The sequence below is a fragment of the Ambystoma mexicanum genome, chromosome 1q (genome assembly GCF_040938575.1).
Source record: "Ambystoma mexicanum isolate Mex_15411 chromosome 1q, UKY_AmexF1_1, whole genome shotgun sequence".
NCBI classification, from domain to species: Eukaryota; Metazoa; Chordata; class Amphibia; order Caudata; family Ambystomatidae; genus Ambystoma; species Ambystoma mexicanum.
Genome location: NC_090922.1, coordinates 646,689,058 through 646,710,820, shown reverse-complemented (window position 1 = coordinate 646,710,820; position 21,763 = coordinate 646,689,058). Strand labels below are relative to the sequence as shown.

The 21,763-nt window shown below is 43.5% G+C and overlaps 1 protein-coding gene across 1 annotated transcript in view; it reads left to right on the top strand.

Annotated features, from left to right (window-relative positions):
* NR5A2 (nuclear receptor subfamily 5 group A member 2) overlaps positions 1–21,763 on the top strand; it is a 198,127-nt gene that overhangs the window by 107,284 nt on the left and 69,080 nt on the right. Inside the window, exon 6 of the mRNA XM_069641231.1 lies at positions 12,535–12,654. Coding sequence (XP_069497332.1) covers positions 12,535–12,654 — 120 coding nt within the window. The remainder of the gene's footprint in view (positions 1–12,534; positions 12,655–21,763) is intronic.

Here is a 21,763-nt window from a genome sequence, read left to right as displayed (position 1 = left end):
TATGAGAGCACATTTTACAGCAGATCAGCCTTTATTAATTGATGAAGAAATTAAGTAAAATGTACAGTAATGGAGGGTGCACATTATTTTCGTCATTCATTCGAAATGAGGCCCTTTGAGTCAGATTGCCCCCTTGGTGGAACGTCCTGCCCCAGACTACTCATGTGGTGATCACGTGGCGGATGTTTCATGTAGGTTCTGCACGTGTAGCAGCCCAATCCCCAGGCCACCTTGGACCATTCTTAAATCCAGCACCATTCTAGTGGGCGTTTGCCTTTGTTTCCAACACTAATTGGAAGAGATCTGCAGTATCATGTTCACGAGACCCCTATATTGGATTGTCATTCATTTCAAGGGCGTGGACTGTTGGCATGTAACGAATAACCTCTGCTCTTTAATGTCGTTCACCAAACATCGCCTTTACTCGCAGCAACTTGGCCTCTCCCCGCTTTATGACTTATTGGCTTGATCATAAGTGTTCCATTATAAGATCGAAAAAATGTTCCTTAGCTGATGTTTTGCAATGTTAAAGTGATGGTTTTCGAACATATTTAGGAGATACATGTCCTTGGTTTTTAAGTGGTGTTCCACTAGCTTTGGATTTTGGACAGATGTTGAGCTTCAGACGTAAACCTCTGGAGCGAAATAGTAGGCGTTTCCTAGTGAGAGCGTGAATGGCCGCAGCACCTTAAATCAAGCACCTTGATATTGAGGGCCTACTTCACAGAACGTTTAGCGCAGAGAGAAATGACTTTGCACTGCCAAAATGCACTTTGCACCGGACCAAATTAACAGAGTGGAGCAAAGGGACTTTGCACTGCAAAAGTACTCTATGCGCCGCGATAAATGGGCCTAATTCACACAAAAAGCACTAAGTCCACCACGCAGCACAGCCACACTTCCGCGAACAGAATCTGTTGAGCTGCTGGAGCTTGATTTGCTTTTTTGCAAAGACAGATCATTGAAATACTAACAGATGAAACAGTTTCAATGTAATGATAAAAGCACGTTTATCAGTTAGAAATACAATTGCAAGTGTCTAGTGTGATTTCCAATTCCCGGGGAATAACCGACTGTTTGAACGTACATAGCAATGGCAGGGCACAGTTACCAAAGTGGACTCAAACATTAAGACTGGCCCATTATAGTGTATCGGTCACACTGAATTCACCGTCCATGACTGACCTGGCCACACTTTGCAAGTGCAGTCATTTATTCAGGGCTAAAAAGTACAAGGAGAGAATGACTTTCATTTTTGACTTAGCAGAATTGGTGCTCTCACTTAAAAATAAATATGATGTTCAAATTTCATTGTGGTTTTGCATGCCTGTGTGATAACTCAGCTATTTGGGTGCCCCTAATAGCAATCTCTCAAGTTTGTGTCTAACTGCAGATCAGAGGTTAGGATCCCGGCCGAGGCAGCACAAGCTTTTATCTTTTCGGGGTCATTAAAATAAGTGTCTTTAAGTAGGATAACAGCATCTATTATGGAATTGCTAGAAAGACATTCTGTTTGTGGCGTTCTACGTACACATGGTCATCAGTATCATAGGTGAAATAGCATTGTTTGCATCTGTTTGGAAAAGAACATAGAGAGTTGCTGACTGTACAAGTCTGCGAACGGCAAGTTGCATTCACGTCTGCTCTTGATCCACTGCTTCTGTTTATAAATCTGTCAAAGCAATCGCTCGGGTGAGTCATGTCCGAAGGATTTCTTTTTTCACATCCTGCTTCCGGCGGGGTTCTGCGTGCCTGTGGTGGGCATCCGGTCTGATTGGCATCAGGGATAGTGGCCATCCTGTAGTGTTTGATCAGGTCATAGAACACGCTGGCGCTGCTTACCTCCGTCATCATTGTGTCACCGTTTCGATGCGGGCTCACAGCTGTGTGCCTACGGTTTGTGAAGATAAGCATTCACACTTTGGTTCGCAAATTGTGATTTTCATATTTACTGACAGGCAAAGGCTTGGCGAAATCCTGATTCCAGTACTGTGTAATCAATGCCGGCCTTAACGGTGGCAGCACCCTGGGCAGAAAAAGAACAATTTGGCGCCCCTCCGCCACACCCCTGGGCAATAGGTGGGGGAGGTGGAGGCGCCAAATATTTATTTTCAGGGGTGGGATAAGGCCCTGGGGGCGCTTTTAACAACAATAGACCAGCACCCTATTAAGATTATTATCTCCCCACTCCCGTGCTGGAGCAGGGAGTTAATCACTGTAATAGGGTGCTGATGCAAGAATCAGCACCCTATTCTAATGAAAACTGCCACACACCCGTGTCGCAGCAGGGAGTTCGTTATCTGAATAGGGTGCTAGCACCCTGTTGTTGTTAAATGCACCTGCTCCCGCAAGCGCATTAATTTAAAAAGGACACTTCTCCCACAAATCAGCTCAGGGTAGCCCTTGAAAGGCTGCCCCGAGCTGGTGCCCTGGGTGGCTAATGGCACCCTGGGGAGCTATGGCGCCCTGTGCGGTCGCCCGGCCTGCCCTGCCCTAAGGCCGGCCCTCTGTGTAATAAAATTTACTAACAGAGCAGTCACACAACAAGCAGACATTATACTGTTTGTGTAAGAGTATAATCCATGTACGTTAGAAAACATGCATTATTTTATTAAAAGATGACGGCTCTTCATACAATACAGAAATGGACAATGTGTTCTGTACTCTGTACTTTTATCATGGTTTCAGAACATTCATTTTCCCTAGAGATCACAACATATATGTAACAAATGTTCAGGTTCTAGGTCTCCACCTTAGTCTTACTCCAGATGTTGCGACGTTTGCACAGCCCATTTCTTAGATTCAGTGTTGGTGTCATAGTCAAAGCGCATGCAGAAACCTTGGTGCCCTACAAGCAATGCCCCGTGCATTGTTTTGCTGAGCTGGGACACAGCCCCGGTCATACCAAAGCCTGTCCATTCGTTTCATACTTTAAACTGACATCTTGCTGAGGCGAGGACTCATTTCTTTCCAACGCATAAACTACTCAATCCTCCCTTCATGATCTTTCCTATCGCCAAATTCGTTCTGACTATCACTGCTTCAAGCAAGATGGGCAAAGGTGGCCTCCACAATGGTCAGATCACCCTCTGGATCTCCCGCCCACTACCCCTGCATAAAACTGCCCACCTGAATGAATTGTGACATTTCTTGGTGGATTGAATTTTGTTCGTGTAAAAAAGCTTCCTTCAATGCACTTGTGAACACCAGCCTCCTTCCATGTGATCCCCTTCACCTGATTGGGGCGGCTGGTTTTTTACTCGTGCATATGCCTTAAGGATCCCCATTGCGGTTTCCATTAGGATGTTACTTGCACCTTAATGACAATGCACTTTATTCTTAACAAAAACCCAATATGTATTCTGGGTTAAATACACATTTAATATGGCATTTTATCTATTTGTGAATAAATAATAAAATTTAACAAAAAACCTTTGTATACATTGTTTCTGGGTTGTAACTTGATTTGTTTGTGTACGTTTGGGCATTGGCCCTTTGAAGTCTGTTGCAACACTCATGCATCCATTTGATTTTTGTTTCCGCTTGGCATGACCCCTGTTTGATTATTCACAATATAGATGGAGCAGCTGGATCCCTATTTTCTAATGTGATTGGTCGTTGGCTGTTTACCACACCACACCTATTTGGCACCGCACGGCCAAATTGGTGACAGGTTTGGAAGATTTCAAAGGTGCCCAAAAGAAGATAATGCAAATTGTTATTGTACGTGATGTAATTGGTCGAGTCAATTATAGATTAGTGTACACATTAAGTAATTGCAGCATCATTTGATTAGATGTCACAACGACCATAAACAAAGGAAGACCACACACTGGTTTTCAACCCGAGAAGATTGAAACTTAGATGATAGATGCCCATTCATCGGCTGAAAGCGCTGTCCAGGAAAATCGCGGTGGTGGGGAATTGCAGGCACACAGCAACCGATATACAAGCTCAGATAGGAATGCATTTAGATACATTATTCGTTACTGAAGTAGGACAGCCAAAGCCTCACACCTGAGAGCTGAGGCCTCCAAATGAGTGCATTTCCTCTGTGGTTTGCAGATATGTTTCTGTTAGGATGAGTGTTATGACAAAATAATTGAGCACGGAGCCCAGTGTGCATTACATCCTTAGACAAATGAAAAGCTTGAATCACTATCACATATCAGTTTGTCAAATATATTAATCTGTGGCCATTCTTATGATTCCAAAATGCTCTTTGATTTTATGCAAAGCAGCCAGAAACCTAAATATGTGCTGTTTCTCCCTGTCCTCTTTCTTATAGGTGGTTTATTTTTCAGAATGTGTTCCATTGTTTATGTACTGAGTGAGACAGTGATTTATTTATAGAAAGGCATTAATTTACAAAATAAACCAGAGATAGATTTATTTACAGTGAGCAGTGGGATGCAGACACGACATCCAGATACCATGCTGAGTGACCCAAACTATGTATTTGCTGGGTCTCATCATGTATTGTTTGGTGCAGACAACAATCGCCTAAACCACCTGCCCCGTTGTGATCCACGCCTGCCACAGATGAATCGATATGCAAGCTGTACGTGGAACGCATTGCGAGAAATGAGAAGGTGTGCTTTGCTGAAGCAGGGCAGCCAAATCTTAACTTCTGAATGCTGTAGGCCTCCAAATTGGTATATATCATGTGTGGTTTGAAGAAATGTTTTCTGTTGTGATGAGTGTTTCGACAAAATGATTGCTCACCAAGCCCAGTGTGCATTACATGTTCAGAAGAATTGCTTTCTTGAATCCCTATCTCATATATATTATATATTTGTCAAATATAAAAATATGTAGTCTTGTCAACAGCATCATCGTTTTGGGGGTGTCTGACCACAATGACTGGAGAAAGACCATCTGAAGAGTATTTTACAGCCCCACCTAGTGACCCACTAATGTCCACCACCCATAGACTGGGGTGTTGGCTGAGTTGCAGCGCACACAATGGTGGGCAAATCAAAAGGTGCTGCTTGGGTATTTGTCACAGAAGCCTGTGTATTTTCTAGAGGAGACTGTTTATTAATTTCTGGGCCTGGTAAACGGAGTGACTAGGCCGTCAATGGGGTGGTTATGTGAGGTGGTCAGGTGGCAGCCACAAGCAGCAATATAGATATTTGATCAGGTGGCCTTTGGTCGAAGAATGCCTTCTTGTTTACTTATATGTGATGTCTAGCACCTCAGTGTAGTCTTGTGGCCACTTCAGAGGACAATGTGCAGGCATAGGGGAAACAAAGAAATGAAAAAGGGTAGCAAATTGGGCTTTAAGCGAGGCATCTTGACTGAATATGGAGGCAGGGTAGCCATATAGACCTGGTCTTTAAATAGTTGGTTATAGAAGTTTTAGAAGGGAGAGGAGGAGATATGTTGGCAATGTGGGCTGCCAATCATGTCTTGCAGGTGTCTTCAACCCTCGTGCTTTGGGCTGCTTCTTCCATCAGCCCTAACTAGCACAGTCAATGGTGAGACATCACGGGGGTTGCAGTCCAGAACATCTGGGGAGCCTTAGGTTTCAGAGCCCTCATAGTTGGTCTATTGCCTGTGCTTAGAATGTGGTCAGGGTGGTTTACCACACAATCCCTAATCCCTCCAACGTCTCTTTCAAAGGTTATGCTGGTACTATCTTTCTGAAGGGGTGCTTCCATGGTTGGTATCTTAGTACATGTTGGAGGGCTTTTCACATTTTAATGCCTTGCCCTGCTAGAATCTGGTATTTCTGTTTCTCTGACACTTCTTGCCCAGTATTTGAAACCTGAGTAACACAGGTTTCTGGAAAAAATATCGTGGGATTTTGGGATATGTGGTGAAGCCGGGCCCTTGTTTTAGACATCATTATGTATAGTGCAATGGAATTTTAACAACATTCTCAAGTGCACAGGGAGCCCAAGGAGTGTAAGTGTAATGCTTCGGCTGCACTCATGAAAAAAACATCAAACACAGTCCATATACTTGAAAGTAAAAGATCCTTGGATTGCGGTGATGGGTGCAAGACTGGCTGGTTGGATCTCCATGTGTCTTGATTATGACAGAGAACGAGGAGGGTGGCCGCAGGAGCGTCCTTGGCCCACCGCAAGGGGGCAATGTGGGATACATTCCATGTGCGAACCTGCAGGACCTTTGACTAGGGTCTGTTTTCTGCACTGAGATCAACATGAAGGCTGTAGATCAAAAGAGAGCAGTCACGCCCCCCAATGCCCAATAATACTGAGAGCAGGTTTATTTCATTGGCTCACACAGTGGGTGCAGTCCTGCCTGCCTGAGCTCATAGATACAGACATCATTGTTTACATGTGTACATTATGTCTCCAGGTAACAGAGAAGGCCTTGTTGGATTTTCCTCTACGATTATAGGTGTTGTTACGCATCCTTGGTGGGAATCGTGTTTTTTACTGGCGTGGGTTTGGTGGCAGACTGATTACTTTTATATATGAACGTGTTATAGAATTCATGGGACTGCAGCCTGTCTGCAGGTCAGGCATGAGGCATGAGGGTCCCACACTGGCTGCTGTTGTTTGGGGATCGTTATGGAGGGAGATTAGCAACTTGATGGAGATGCTACGTTGAGCTTTTTTGATAGAGGAGATGCATACAAATTTAGAGAATTAGAGATATTGAATGGAACGTGTACTTCACACAATTTAAAGACATAACTTGAGATTAATCAGTGGAAAACCATTAAATTAAACTTGGTTGCAGTGGAACATCTCCTTTTCCATGATGATTTACTTATCACCAGTCTCAAATGGCAGTTAGATCATTTTGTGACAGACTGTTTGAGTAAGACCAAAAGGGGAGGTTTTTTACGTACAAAATGTGTTGCAAACTGCATTGTTAAGACTATGGGCCTAAATCACAGAACGTTTAGCGGAGAGCAAAATGACTTTTATTTTCTTTTACACCCAATTACCGCAAATATATGTGGGGGGAGACCCCCGCAGCCCTTCCTTACCCCCTCACCTTAGTTATTATCCTTACCCACCGCCCACATATAATTGCGGCAAAATGCAGGCAAAACAATGTGATGGATTTGGCTGCGACCAAATCTACAGCGATGAAACCTCCCGTTGCCCTTCTACTTCACAGTATCTGTATTCTCTAAGGTAACAGATGTCCCCAGATTTGGAATTCAAGAAAAGTTGTCTACCCAGATTCCGAATCTGGGTAAACGAAAAGCCCTCACCTGCATCACAGCCATCAATGTCCCCCACATTTGGGTGACCCTGCTGGCTTTGCAAGAATCAAACCGTTTGGTGATAGGACTCTGCAGGAGGCAGTTGGTGTGCTGCTGCCAGCACTGTGGCCCTGCCCCCTCAGAGAGATCTATTTTGAGGGAAGGGGTTGGTTGCAAGGTGATCGCAGGCATGCAAAGGGAATGTGTTTCCTGAAGGAGTACAGCCCAATACCTCACAAACTGGAGGGGAAGTGGCCATGGCAAATGGATGCTTTCCAACACACCAACCTTTCTAGTAAAGCTAAGTACATAGAATGGGTATTCAATGGAGCCACCTCACCTTGCCATACATTTCAATCAAGGCAAAAGAGAGTGTCCCAGCATTGCACGCAAAGGATGGTATTATTGGGTTAGGGAAGATAATCTGGGCTAAGGCCCTTTTTAGGGGCACAGGGAGGCCCGACAAGGGCACGCTGGGTACTCAATATGGTTCTTTCAGGGCACAAAGGGAGGTACATCCCATCCCCTTTGCTCAGCACATCTCTTGCCTGCTATGACCCTACCTAGTGCCCCACCCTCTCGCTCCAAACCCACCCCCATCACTCACGCCGCCAACTTTGTGCTGTGTGCTGACACATTGACCTTTTGATTTGAGATATTTGAATGACATTTCCATTGGTTGCCCCTGAAAGCTTTTAAGTTCCCATTTAGGTTTTCTGACTTTTCCCATTTCTTTTCAAGTTTGGTATGCAGCACATATAGCCTCCTTTTCTGTCTAATCCAGTGACCATTGGTTACAACACAAGTGAATCTGTGTTTGGAAGAGCCGCACATGGAAACATGACTTACAAGATATGGGCTATGAAGGGGGAGCAACTAAGGGAGATCTTGTTCCGTTTGGTTTCCCCTACTTTCTACTTCCACGTCACATGCACAAATTAATGCTGTCCATACCCCATAATGCAGGGGTATCCAAAACTGTCACCCTCCACTGCTCAAGGTAGTTGTAGGCCAAACATTTGGGTGGTGCAGGTTGTCTCGCCTGTTCTGATGGCGAGAGGCACATGCTCAATGCTTCTGGTACTAGCCCATTGCATTGACATTTGGTCCATAGCAAGACTCCCAAGAACTCTTTGTTCATGTCATTGTGCGCATAATTCTTTTCCAGGACTTTGGGGCAGATTCACAGTTTTTTCCTAGCAGTACATTTGGCTCAATCCTGGTGGTAGCTTCTTCAAGAGTAAGTTACTTGTGATTTGCAAATGGACATACACCCAATACATATATGACAAAACCAGTAAATCAGGGAGTATTTAGACATTCCTACCCACTGGTAATAGGAATTTTACAATGTCGAAAAAGAAGGTTTAACACTTGTCACTCGTATGTTCCTGTTATCAAACTACTGAGATACTGGGGGTCATTCCGAGTCGGGCGGTAGGGGTTACCAAGCACCGGTAAGGAGACCGGTGCTGGTAATCCCCTACTGCCCGATTCCGAGGTCCCCTAACAGGACTCGTAAGGGACGTGTGGTTGGACCACACGTCCCTTATGGGTCCAATTAGGGGACCAGGCTGCTAATTACGGACCTGCCATTAGCAGGCCCGTAAATAGCACCTTCCCCATTCCCATTTGAGCCCTATGGGCCCTATGGGGCTCAAATGGGAATGGGGAATGGTTGGTGCAATGGGGACTTACCGGTCCTGCCAGGGTCGGACTAGACCGGTAAGTCCCCATTGCACCACACCGGACACGGTCACGGTATGGGAGGTAGCCATGGAGCTAATTGCTCCATGGCTACCACCACACTCGTAATGACCCCCACTTTCCCAAATTGATGGACTTTCACAGTAATAATCTAATGCAAAAATAAAAAATAAACATTATTATAAAAGCAAATACAATTGTATCGCTTTTGATAAAAACTTGCAGTACAATACACATTTTATTTAGGTGCACAGATTAACAAGTATTGTGTAGAGAACACATGTCCACATCATCCCAAGTTCATTGATTGTATCCACCCAGGATTCTTGGAACATGGATGTAAACGAGTACCAGTACCCCTTTCAACACTCCCAACCATACCCTTCATGCAGATGTTTTGGTCCCAAGCCTTTAATCAGCCAGGCATTCCCCAGGGTCAATGCTTCTCTTAAAAACATGTCAGGGATTTCTGAGGCTTTGCAAGAAACAAAAGCAAAAGCAACCAACACGATACACATTGGGGTCTCCCTCCTGTGGTGGGTCATCCCCCCTGTGGAAATTGTGTGATGTGTGGTTTTACCAGCAACATGTTGACGGTCAATATAGTTTCAGAAAGAGAGTGGAGGATAACTCAACATACCAGTAGTAACCCAGACAATGTTATATACTTCATCCCCTGTCTGTGTGGCCGCCATTACATTGGGAAAACCACTAGAAACTAAGAAAGTCCATTATTATAGGACAGTATCTCGGCAGCTTCATACCAGGGATATACGAGTGACAAGTGTTAAACCTTCTTTCAAATCTATAGCCACACAATTGGCAGAGAAACATATGCCTGAGGAGAAAACACAGGTTTGTTGTAAGGCCATGGACGTGTGTGTGTGTGTAAACCTATTAATTTGTGAAGTAGTAGTAGAATTTCAAAAGTGGATATTCCTTGGGGCAATATATGGGAATTGTGAGTGTCTGTCAGTGTGTTAATGTTGAGTGTATTTTGTCCTTCCTTCAGTTGATTTTTTTTAAAAACAGTTTAGTTGACAAAAGTTATGTGTGTTTCAACTTTGTCAAGTGTGTGACTGTGTGTGGGATGTGAAATAGCTACTTGCCCACCAACTGTAACTTAATCAATATACACACACATCAAATGTCTTACAAACATGCATGGAAACTCTTAACATACACCCATGCATACTAGGATTAAGTGTTGCATGGGAGGTGTGAACTTGGAAAGCATGCATGTAAATATGTGGGATTGGTAGACTATGGAACAAAATGTGATTGAAACAAGTTATAGAAAACAAATTTGAAAAAGGACATGTGGATTTTAGTTAATACTCTGGAGAAATGCTGTAATGTGTCAGGTCAACAATATTTGGTGCAGTTTGGCCAATTTGGCAAATTAGGTGTAACTTGTATCTTTTTGTTGTCCTACTGTAAGGAGCAACATTCACTTTCTTGGTCAATACACTATCGTTTGTGGTTGTAAGTGGACACGTTGCTTTTGGTGTGAAGCTGATATACTTCTATGTTAGAGAGTCAAAGGTCTCACAAAAGCAGATGATAGTTCCCAAATTACCAAAGAATGAAAGCAAGAGGCAAGAGAGGTCAACATGAAAATGACATGCAGTCTGCAGCCGTGCACTTGTTGTTGGTAACGCAGCCGGTGCCGGGCTGATCATTTTAAGAAAAAGACACAGGGTTGTCTGAACTAAACTGTGAGGTGAAAACCTGCTTTAATAATTAATGTACAAATGGTGGTGGCAAGAAGAGCAGTTTTGTGGGGGTTGATAAGACGGTTATTTATTTGTTAAAACCAACAGCATGTTTTCTCTTTTATTTTGACTGTCGGCAAAGTTCTCTTTTTATAAATGAGTTCTCGTTTATAAATGGCGTCCATTTTCAATGATTAACGGTATGAGGTGTGGGAAGAATGCATTCTCCGACAATACCGCCAGTGTTCAGAGTTGGACTCTTTAGTCATAGCACCAAGCGCATTTTTGATAGATGAGTAAACCCGGCTCCAAAGGTAGGGCCTCTCTCTATCATAATTAAGCCTGGCTTTGTCACCGTGTGAGCGGGACTTGCTTGGGAAAGTTTCTGAAAGGAAAAAAGTTATCAAAAGTAAAAGGCAATCAAGTGTACTGTTCATTTTGTTGCAAAAATATAGAGGCGATATTCGGACGCGCATTGTTGGGAACTAGAAGACCTAGTAGCCGTATGGTGTCTTTTATTTATTTATTCACTCACATTTTTGTAAACCGTGCCACATGCTCGGAGGCCTCAGAGCGCGGTATTTTACTGATGGCATGTCCTTAAAAGTCATATTCGCTCCTAAGGATGATGCTCTTTGTTCGCTAGGAATGGGGGTACATCTTTGGAAACCAAAGTAACCGGCAGATCCTATGAACCTTTCCTTCACTGTTCTGTATGTTGCTCTATGGCAGTTGACTATATTCACTTTGTCAGCCAGAATGCACTTACATTCCACACATCATGCATCGCCTTTATTCAAGATTTCAACAAAATCAGGATTCAGGATTTAAAAGACTGGCGCAACTGGTGTTGATCCAGCAACCAAAATGACTGAAAACCCCCTCATTGCCCCTTCCACTGACTGATTGGGAACTTTGTATGGGAAAGATTCATATTTCAGCGTCATGGTTTGGAATTAGCCAGTGATCCAGGCAATGGAGTGCATATCTTGGAATATGCACAATCAGACTTATACTGGAGGTTTTTCATCTAGGGGTGTCTGATTCCATTCACCTATCACTGCAAATAAATGTTATGGGCCTGATTCATGGAATGGTTTGACCTGTGCCAAGTGACTTTGCACCAGTGAAAAGTCACTTTGCACTGGGCAAAAAATTCTATGAATCAGGCTTGATATCTTTCCCCCTCCCCTATGTTTTGTGTCCTCTCTCCTTTGCAAGACACTACCATCTTATCAATGTTGCCGCTCTACTTAGTTTGACAATTTGGGATTCAATTGGTACATTGTTGATCATTCTGAATATCATATTTGTTAAAAATTAAAAACTATATTCATAAAAATGCAAGTAAACTTTCTGTCCAGCTATGAGTGGTTTAGTCTCGTGAGAGATCCTGCAGGTCACAGGGTTGCAAACTGGCAAAGCCAACCCACCCTTAAAATTTCAGAAGGTCCATAAAATGAGATACATGTGTTAGATAATAATGACATCCACATGGTGTGTGGTAAGAATGACAAGTCAAGTTAGAAAGCACACCGACTAAGTGCTACACCACTGACATGGGGCAAGCTAGCTCCTGGCCCGCCATCTTTCCAATGTTGAAAAATTGAGTACCAATACATTGGGTAATCATAAATGCTAGTTTTATAGTGCTTGCAGGCAGGTGGACACAGCCTCAAAGCACTACATACAATACCTGATATTACATCTACAATGCAAATTATTATTAATATTGTCTCTTCCCCTCGGTGGAAATCAAGAAGTTCTGAGATTTCTGAAATCAACAGGATTGAATGTATGACGTTTTCGTGTATTGGCTGTCACATGTCATTCCAATGCACAGCGAGCCCTGCCCATGAAATGTGATTACTTGAAAAGAGTCCTGCGATGACGGCCTGCCTGACGTGTGTGCTTCTTTTACAGGTTGACGACCAAATGAAACTGCTCCAGAACTGTTGGAGTGAGCTCTTAATCCTCGACCACGTTTACCGACAAGTGTTACACGGGAAGGAAGGCTCCATTCTGCTGGTTACTGGGCAACAGGTGAGCGCCGAGAAGCGAGAAACCGAGCTTGTATCATTGGCCATTTAGAGCAGGGAGAGAATGCAACGCCGTTGGAAAAACAGAAGCATATGAGTACTTGAAAAGGCGGTGATGTGCGGCAACTGTAAGTGCGTGCCCCTAGCTTGTGCGCACTCTCTGCTCCTCGGCAGGTGAATCGAGTTAGCTCGTAAAAAGCAGGCACCATCTTTGCACTTAGCTGTGCGAAAACAGTTTGTAACGCTGAAGAAAAGTACTCGCGCTGCTTCCACTCTAAGATATCAGCTTAATTCTCTTCGTTCAAGATCCGTGGGTGGAATCTGCTGCTTGTATTTTTGTCCGGATGGCTTGATAGTTTGAAAGCTCTTTTCAGACACTTTTTATTCCAGCTCACCATGGTCAACAGCTGATTTGTGCATTGGTCAATCCTAGACACAAAATCCAGGGCAGTTGTCTATCAAGGATCACATTGCAGAAGACCTGCACAGATCAAAGGAAGCTGGCCTCAGTCTTAGACACGCATTGACAATGCCAACAGTTTTGGCTTTTGTGTAGGAATGAAAAACACATTTGCCAGGCACCGCCATAGTGGTATTATCTGGCCATTGATTGTAGCAGCTGCAAAATGGCGCAAGTGCCTCAACATATAATAGCAGTGCCTGGTAAATGCCTAATACGTATACACAAGCCAAATCTGTTGGCTTTGCCAATGTTTGTTTTCAACCGGACTTCAGTGAAAGACACGCATGCTGCTTTTAAATCGAGTGGTTGAAGGCAGACGTGGTTAAGACATTTTTATTACACCATTAGCGTGTTTACAGCTCCAATTAAGCAATTTACTCTCAGGTGACTGCTTTGAAACAACACTAGCAGGCACTTTGAGCTCAAAGTTTGATGCTAAGGTTTGATAAAGTTAGCTCAAAGAGATGCAAGGTGTGGAGGGACAGGAAGTGGGTGGACATGGCCATAGGAATTAGCATGGCTATGTCAATGAGTGGTTAAATAACCAAACAACACCTACAGACTTTGTGTCCCTTCTCATGTCCCATTCCTCCCTAGCTATACTCTAATCTAATGCAATAGTTTCAGCTTATAGGTTGTGCTTTAGTGCCACATAAAAGCAAAACTAAAAAAAACACATCATGCCACTGCCGGCACAAGCACAAGTGTCACACACAACCCTTTATACTACCACTCTCAGATTGCCACCAGTAGCATTCACCCGCAAGGAGTTCCCACCATAGAGGTCCACAGTGATGCAAAGGACCAGGCCAAGACCCACCACTGCTAGCCCAGGACCTGTATGGGCCCTTATGTGGATAAGAGTCTTATCATGTAATGGTTGGTTTTAAGCTTGGTGGTGCTATTTTACTTTAAATAACAACAGGGCAAATTTAACACAGAAACGAGAAAAACACTGCCTTCCCTAACCGTTAAGTAACAGTTATAATTCACAACATAAACGGTTCTTTGGGAGAAACTGAATGCTAAAGTCAAACCAATGACTGTCAAGACATTAAATACAACACATAGGAAAAGACATGTGCTATCTGGCCCTAAGGAAGAACACCCTGACCCTAGCGGGGGTGCCTGTCCCTTGATGGCGGATGGTGCAACGCCTACCTAAAAAGGATAGATAAATGAGAAAAGTCAGAGGACGCTCCGTGACTCGGGAATCCGAAATGGGTCGGATTTCCGAGTCACGGAGCATCCTCTGAGTTTTTTCGGATTGGCTATACATCCCACCACCCTTTATCATTGGGAGGCTTCTCGAGGCGCTCCGTTCCTATTCTGGACCAACCACCACATTGCTGCCTTGATAAAGACTACCGTCGAAACGCGCGTTAACTTTTTGTTTCACCTTCACCTGGCGTGTTTCTGCCAGAACCATGAAGTATGTGTCCACCACATTAAATCTTCTTGATGACAATAAGTCAGGAGTCCGTCCTACTTTACTTTAAGTATCCACAAACTACAAGAATAAATGGTTACAACCTTTGGTCAAAAACCAATCACCAGCGCCATCTATTAACAAGGTTTGTCACACCACTCTACAATTAAAAAGGGCACTGCAAAGGACTCCCTAAAAGCGCACAAGCTGTTAAGCCTGGGCAAGAGGTATGGGTGAACACCCAAACGCCTGGTCTCGCAGTCCATTCACACTGGAGTGACTATTCGGCTATAGGTAAGTTCTACCTTGCGCCCCACAGTACCTTAGGGTGGTTGAAGAAAATACAGCTGATTCTTTCCTGTGCACAGCGACAGACCCCGTCTCCTGATGAAAACAGATAGATATCCCTAACAGCTCCCAGTAGATTTTTAGAAAAGTCACACATGATGGCACTACGGAAAAGAAAATCGAATATGCCTTCTTTGTTTTACTGGTTTAGATACTGATTCACCAAGCATTTCTTTCAATGGGGAAGTGCCTTTGAAACATATCTGTGAGCTTACCTTTTCTTCCCAAAGAGATGATAAGTGCTTTGTGATGGCTGTGTTGTTGATGAAGTGCTGAACAAACATTGTTCACTCCCCTATATACACCTCTTTATGTAGGCCTGCAGGTGTTTAGGTTGTGTCCGTGTTAACTATAAACACATCTAATTTACAGTTAACTTTAACATCAATTATTTTCTCAAACAACAAATCCACTACATTTGGCTTTTTTCTTTTTTAAACAGCATGTCACAGCTTACAGTTTAATAATGATGGTATTGTAGTGTTTGCCACTTTTAGATCTGCGAAGACATACGTGTAAACAACATGTCCATAATTGATTAGTGCATCATATCACCTGTGGAACAGTGCCGTGTAGGGCAGCCAAGTCCCCTTTTGAACTTCCTGAAGCACAAAGTCACGCCAAAGACTGAACACAGAGGTCATTTCCTACTCTGCGAAAGACATTGTGTTCTGTTGTCATTCGAATTTACTTTAGCAGCAGATGGTTTGTGTAGCTCTGCGCATCGTATTAAAACTGTGCAGAAACATGTTTGTTTAGGGGTTATGAACCCATTCATGACAAGAAACACATGGGTTTGCCCTCTGTATGTCTGCCTACAAATCACATATGCAAAAACACAATGAACCGGGCACCTGATTCACAACGAGGTCCAGTGGCGCAAATCACATGTGCATGCGCGCATCTCTGGCTTGTACCTGCTACTTTATATCTAATTCACAAAATCTAAAACTGGCGCCAATCTGCAGATGCCTGGAGCGGCCCTGAAATGCCTCAGCACTGATCTTTGTGGAGTGCATTTGAATGCATGCATCTTAAAGATGTCTCCAGATTTGCTCCAGTTTTAGGTTTTGCGAATCAGATTCAAAGTGGTCGGTGCAAATCAGAAGTTACTGACGGGCATCTCCTCATTTGCTCCGATGCAAATCATGGGGAACCCGGCCATCTATATTTAGCACCAGCTCAGGGTTGGGCCTGCCATGGCATCATCAGTGCATGCTATACAACATTCACAACAGAGAATGATGCAACTGCTTTGCCAGATCTATTATTATTATTATTATGATGATGATTATTATTATTATTAATATTTTGCTTCCCTCTGAACAATGGGTTAGTTGGCAGCTCTCGCGTTGTCGAAGAGTCTTAGAGTAGCAGGAGATCTACTTTTACGAAGTCAAAGAAGGTTGCTCTTGTGGGGTAATAGGTTAGTCTGAGATTCCACTCAGAGTGAGGCTAGGGGAATCATAGGTATAGAAACCAGATTTTACACAGGTAAAAACAAAAATGGTTATTAAAACAATGAGCCATACAGTTACATCAAAAGTCTGTCAACATGAAGAGTCAGACAGTATGGAGCATTGGTACTATGCGCTTGCTAAATCAAAAGCAAGGTGGATGTTATCTTTCTCAGAATCATGCCCGAGTGTTGTGATAGGGCACGTTTGCCTCCTGCTCCTTCTCAGTGTCATGCCCATTTCTTGCTATGGAAGGAATTCAGAGGCTATCTTTGCTCAGTTGCATATCCAAGTCCTGTCAGAATCAATTTCTCCTTCTGGGGAAGAGGACTATTGATGGGGCACCTGGTAAGGTCGGCCAAGTGCAACACCGATAGAAGATATGAGACACAACCAGCTCAAAAGCTCCAATGGAGAAAACTGTTAAATAATTGAATGCCCAAACCAAGCAATGAAAGTGAAGAAAAGGGATCAGATTCGGGTCTTGTTTCACTCATCAATAAACCTCTCTTGTAAAAGATGCAATTTCTTGCATTGTTGGCAGCAGTGGATAACAGAATCAAATTACTTACAGTTTGAATTGAAACTATAGATTTGTAAACATATTTAACTCTTATTAACAAATTCAGCCAGCCACTGCTTACTGTGATTTGGTTAGAGCCGCTGGCGTGATGGGTCCTCCATAACTTTAGTGGGCCAGGCATGCCACAACTTATCTTCAGTGAATTCATAAGAGGACCGGAGGACTTGAAGGGTTTTGATCGGGAGTAGAAGTACTTCTCTGTGTTCCGCAGGGGAGGCTGTGTCATACCTGAAATAGCCGAGCAAGCATCGCCTCCCTGTGAGATGGCGATGAGGTAGGGATGGGGCCTTGGGAACCTCATGCATGAGGTGGAGTCATTTCAGCATCTGCAGTACCTCTTTATTTTGAGATAAGGCTGTGGCATATACTGTAGCATTGAAGCAGGGAATTGTATAAAGAAAGGAGGACATTAGCTGGGACTGATAAAGATTGGTTGCATCCCTACCATGAAAGATTAATATCAGAGGGCTATACGTATGCTGATATTGACCCGCTTATTGTAGTGTTTTTGGATTTGGTACTGCCAGACAACCTTGCCCAGTCACCATGGGTCTTGATTGGCTGCTGACTGCATCAGCAGAAGAGGTGAGCCTGAAAGTGGCTGACTCTAAATGGCCTGTTCCCTGATGGCCACTAGATTGGTTACCCAGGTTGGAGTAACCAAGTCCACCAAACTAATCACTGGGTATAATACGGTGGGAATAGAGTTTGACCTTCCTGTCTTTGTGTGGGATCCTGGGGCTTCATCTCAAGGTGGATCCAGTGAGAGCTAAGAGCACATAAAAGAGCTAGAACCAGTGTACCACAGCCAGTACCCTTAAGGAATAATGAAGGACAACGTTACTTCACCAACTTGTGATTTCCAGTCAATCACTGTAATACAGTCTAGTGTAAACAGCTGAGGGGATCGAGCCAGGTCCAATCCTCATTCACCATTCCAGTGAAAGAGGGACCTCACAGAGAACTGAAAAGGGTGCATGCTGGTGTGAGCATCATTCATGAAAGGACATACTGACCCTGAGGAATCTACAAGGCTGCCCAATTTTGTGGAGCCCTAGGTGAACCCAGCCCTTGGACTCACCTTGCTGGTGAGAATTCTGCTCCAGTGTGTACATTTGGTATTTTCTTCTGTACATTTCGATATGTTCCTATGATTAATATTGCTCCCCACAGGTGCCAGGCAAACTATAATCCCATCAACGTCACTGGGCCAGATTAGGGCATTTATTTTGGTTGCCTTTTACTGTTTTCTTCTCTCTAATCATTTTAAGAGAATTAGTTGATAATTGTGGCTTTATTCAAACTTTATTTAAACAGTGATATATTTTACTGTGTTATCTTTTTTGAGCTTGGAACTGGTTGCATCTCTAGTAGATTATATATGAGTAAACCTTGGACTCGGTTCATGTTACTAAACAGAAGACACAAGATAGAATTTGGGGCTACCAGTTTGCAACATCAAGAACTCTCTTCCCCAAATTGAGACATCTCTTCCAGTATATTCCAATCATAGCTGCGAAACCAAGTTTATTTTATTTATGTTTTGCATATAAAATGGGTTCAAAAGTAGAACAACAGTTATATAAGATATCTGTAAAATGTCTTTAACCAAATGGCTATGAAGAGAATTGATAATAGATATTTCATAATGAGCCAAATAAAAAGCAAGGTCGACGTTCTGTTGTTGTTACAGGCAAGGCTCAAGTCGAGGGTACACAACCACTTTTTTCAGAAGTCCCCTTACTTTTTTCAGAGGGCTCCTTGATATGCTAATATCTAGTTACACCACAATTGGTATGTTAATGAGTCCCCCCCATGATTTGACCCCTGGTTATAGTATAATTGTGCCTTCTTCACATTCTCGGTGTCATGTCCATATGTAGCTGCAGGCAGAGCCAGCCTTCTTTCTTGTATCAGTCTGAAGTCCAGGTGTTATTATAGCAGGAGTCTGCATTCTTCCCTTTCTCAGCGTCAGGTAAACGTGTTGTAAAAGGAGGAATCAGCCTCAATGCCAGGTCTTCATGTTTTAACAGGGGTATTCTGGCATCCATTCATTATCAGTGTCATGTTTAGGGGAGTCTACAGAGGGGATCCTCCTTCTAGCCTTTCTCAGGATGATGGCCAGGTGTTGTTAGAAAATGATTGTGCCTTTTACAATTTTCAGTGTCAAGTACAGGTATTACTTCAGGAAGAACCCATCATCTGCACTCTCCCTTAGTCATGTCCATGTGTTGCTCAGGAAGAATCATCGGCCTTACACGCTTCCTCAGTATCCTGTTCTCGCGTTTTTACAAGATAATTCCGCTATGAATTCTTTCTCAGTCTCATGTCAAAGGGATGCTACAGAAGGCCTCCACCTTCTACCCTTTCTCATTATCATGTTCAGGTGTTATTGCAGGAGGGAACCTCATTCTACCCTTTCTTGGGATCATGGCCAGGTGTTGTTAGAGGAGCAGTCTGCATTCTGCCTTTTCTCAGGCTCATGGCCACGTGCTGTTACAGGAAGAGTCTTCATTCTATCCTTTCTCATTGTCATGTCCAGGTGTTGCTACAGGAGGGATCTTCAGTCTACCCTTTCTCAGGATCATGACCAGGTGTTGGAAGTGGAGGAATCAGCCTTCTACCCCTTTTCAGTGTCAAGTCCAGGTACTGCTTCAGGATGAACCCACCTTCTCCCCTTTCAATTACTCAAGTCCAGGTGTTGCTGCTGGCAGAATCTGCCTTTTGTCCTTTTTTGGGGTCAGGTCCTGGCACTGCTATGGGAAGAATCTGCTGTATACCCTTTCACAATATCATGTATCTGTGTTTTTAAAGGAGAATTCTTCCATCTAATAATTCTCAGTGTCAAGTCTTAGGGATGCTACAGGACTCTACCTTCTATCCTTTTTCATTGTCATGTCCATATGTTGTTACAGGAGGACCCTGCCTTCTACCCTTCCTCGTTGTCATGCCTATGTAGTGTTACCGGAGGAATCCACCCTTTACCCTTCCTCAGTGTCATGTCCAGGTGTTGTTACAGGAGGACTTCACCTTCTACCCTTTCTCAGTGCCATGGCCATGGCCAAGTGTTCTTAGAGGAGGAACCTGCATTCTACCCTTTCACTGGTTCATGGCCAGGTGTTGTTACAGGAGGTTTCTTAATTCTACCCTTTCTCAGGGTCATGGGCAGGTTATGTTAGTGGAGGAACCTGCATTCTACCCTTTCTCTGTGTCATATCCACGTGCTGTTTCCGCAGTATTCTTCATTATACCCTTTCTTAGGATCATGGGCAGTTGTTATTAGAGGAGGAATCTGTGTTCTCCCCTTTGTCCGTGTCTTTGCCATTTGTTGCTTCCGGAAGGACCCACCGTCTCCCCTTTCCCATTGTCACATCCACGTGGTGTTAAAAGTCAAATATGGCTATTACCTGCCTTCTGCTTCCCTTCATCTGATTGGTTCCTGCATTTATTTTCTTCCAAACAAGATAGAAGAAGGTGCCCAGGCTGCTTCACAATTCTCCTCTAAACCGCCTAGAAAGAAGGAAAGAAGGGTCCTTCTGTTTTCATGGTGCATTTGCAATTCTTCTTGTTCAACCCATGTTTATTTTCAAAGTATACACACTCTGCAACCTTACTCTTCATATAATATGTACGTACATTTGTACGTTTATATGTGAATCAGTACAACACATCATATGTCATAAAATCATGCACATGGCAAATAGAGTAGGTACAGTATGATCCAAGTTAAAGAGCAACAGTGCAAGTAAAATAACATGGAGGAGAACATATCAGAAAACACATCTCAAAAGCATCTCAGCCATATACATCTAGGAATAGACCCCTATATCTGTGAATTTATCAGTGCCTCCAGACTGCTTGAAAACGGCCTCACATATGTGGAAGCAGTCAATCGATACAGAAAGAGTTGGATGATTTCCATGCACGTATGATGGAACGTGGCTCGGTAATATGGAACAGTCTGGAAAAATCCCACCACCTAGATCGAAATCCACATCACTTTGGAAGAGCCTTCCCGTGTTGTGACTTTCAAGTAGAAAGTAACTTAGAGAATGAGAGAGGGAGAAAAACATACTTCCCATTACGGCAGCAGCCTCGATAACCTTCACCTTGGGTATCCGAGAACCCCCCAGGGTTTACTACCTATTCTGTTGTCGTCCTGGCCAGTGATGCAGGCCGGGGCTGTACACGGAACCACACTGTCAGCGGACATTGAGATCTCACTTAAACTGACAGCAGAACTCCCAGTCGATGGTGTAGGCCGGTCTGTCGCACTCTCCCCAAACCGGACGAACACACCCGTCGAAGAGACAGGCTCTTCTTCTTGACTTTCTCTGTTGATTCACTGATGCTCTCCCACCGAGCAATATAGGGCAATACTTTACCCGGGACAAGGGGTCCCAATGGAAATGGGAAATGCACATAGAAGGCCTAGGGCAGGCCTAAAATAAAGAGCCTAGGCGTCCTTCTTCTCTCGTCACCTGCCGCTTTTTATCTTTCACCAATAGCACATGCTTTTTTTCTTCTCTCAGACTTACCAACTACTTATGCCACAGGGGAGCTCTATCAAAATAAAAGGTAAAATCACCACAGGGACACACCCACTCCCCATATAGTTGGGCAAAACCAAAACCCTCCATATTATAACTCCAAGATACTGGAGTTCATAATGAGAAGAAAATTCATCAACAGCCACTTTATTTTGTAAACATAAAAATGGAATTCCCATCCATTGCGGGAAACAACAAACATAGGAATAATACACGGAGGGCCTAATAATAACCTACACAAAAAAAACATTACAAATCCAGGAATTTTACAAATACATATTTA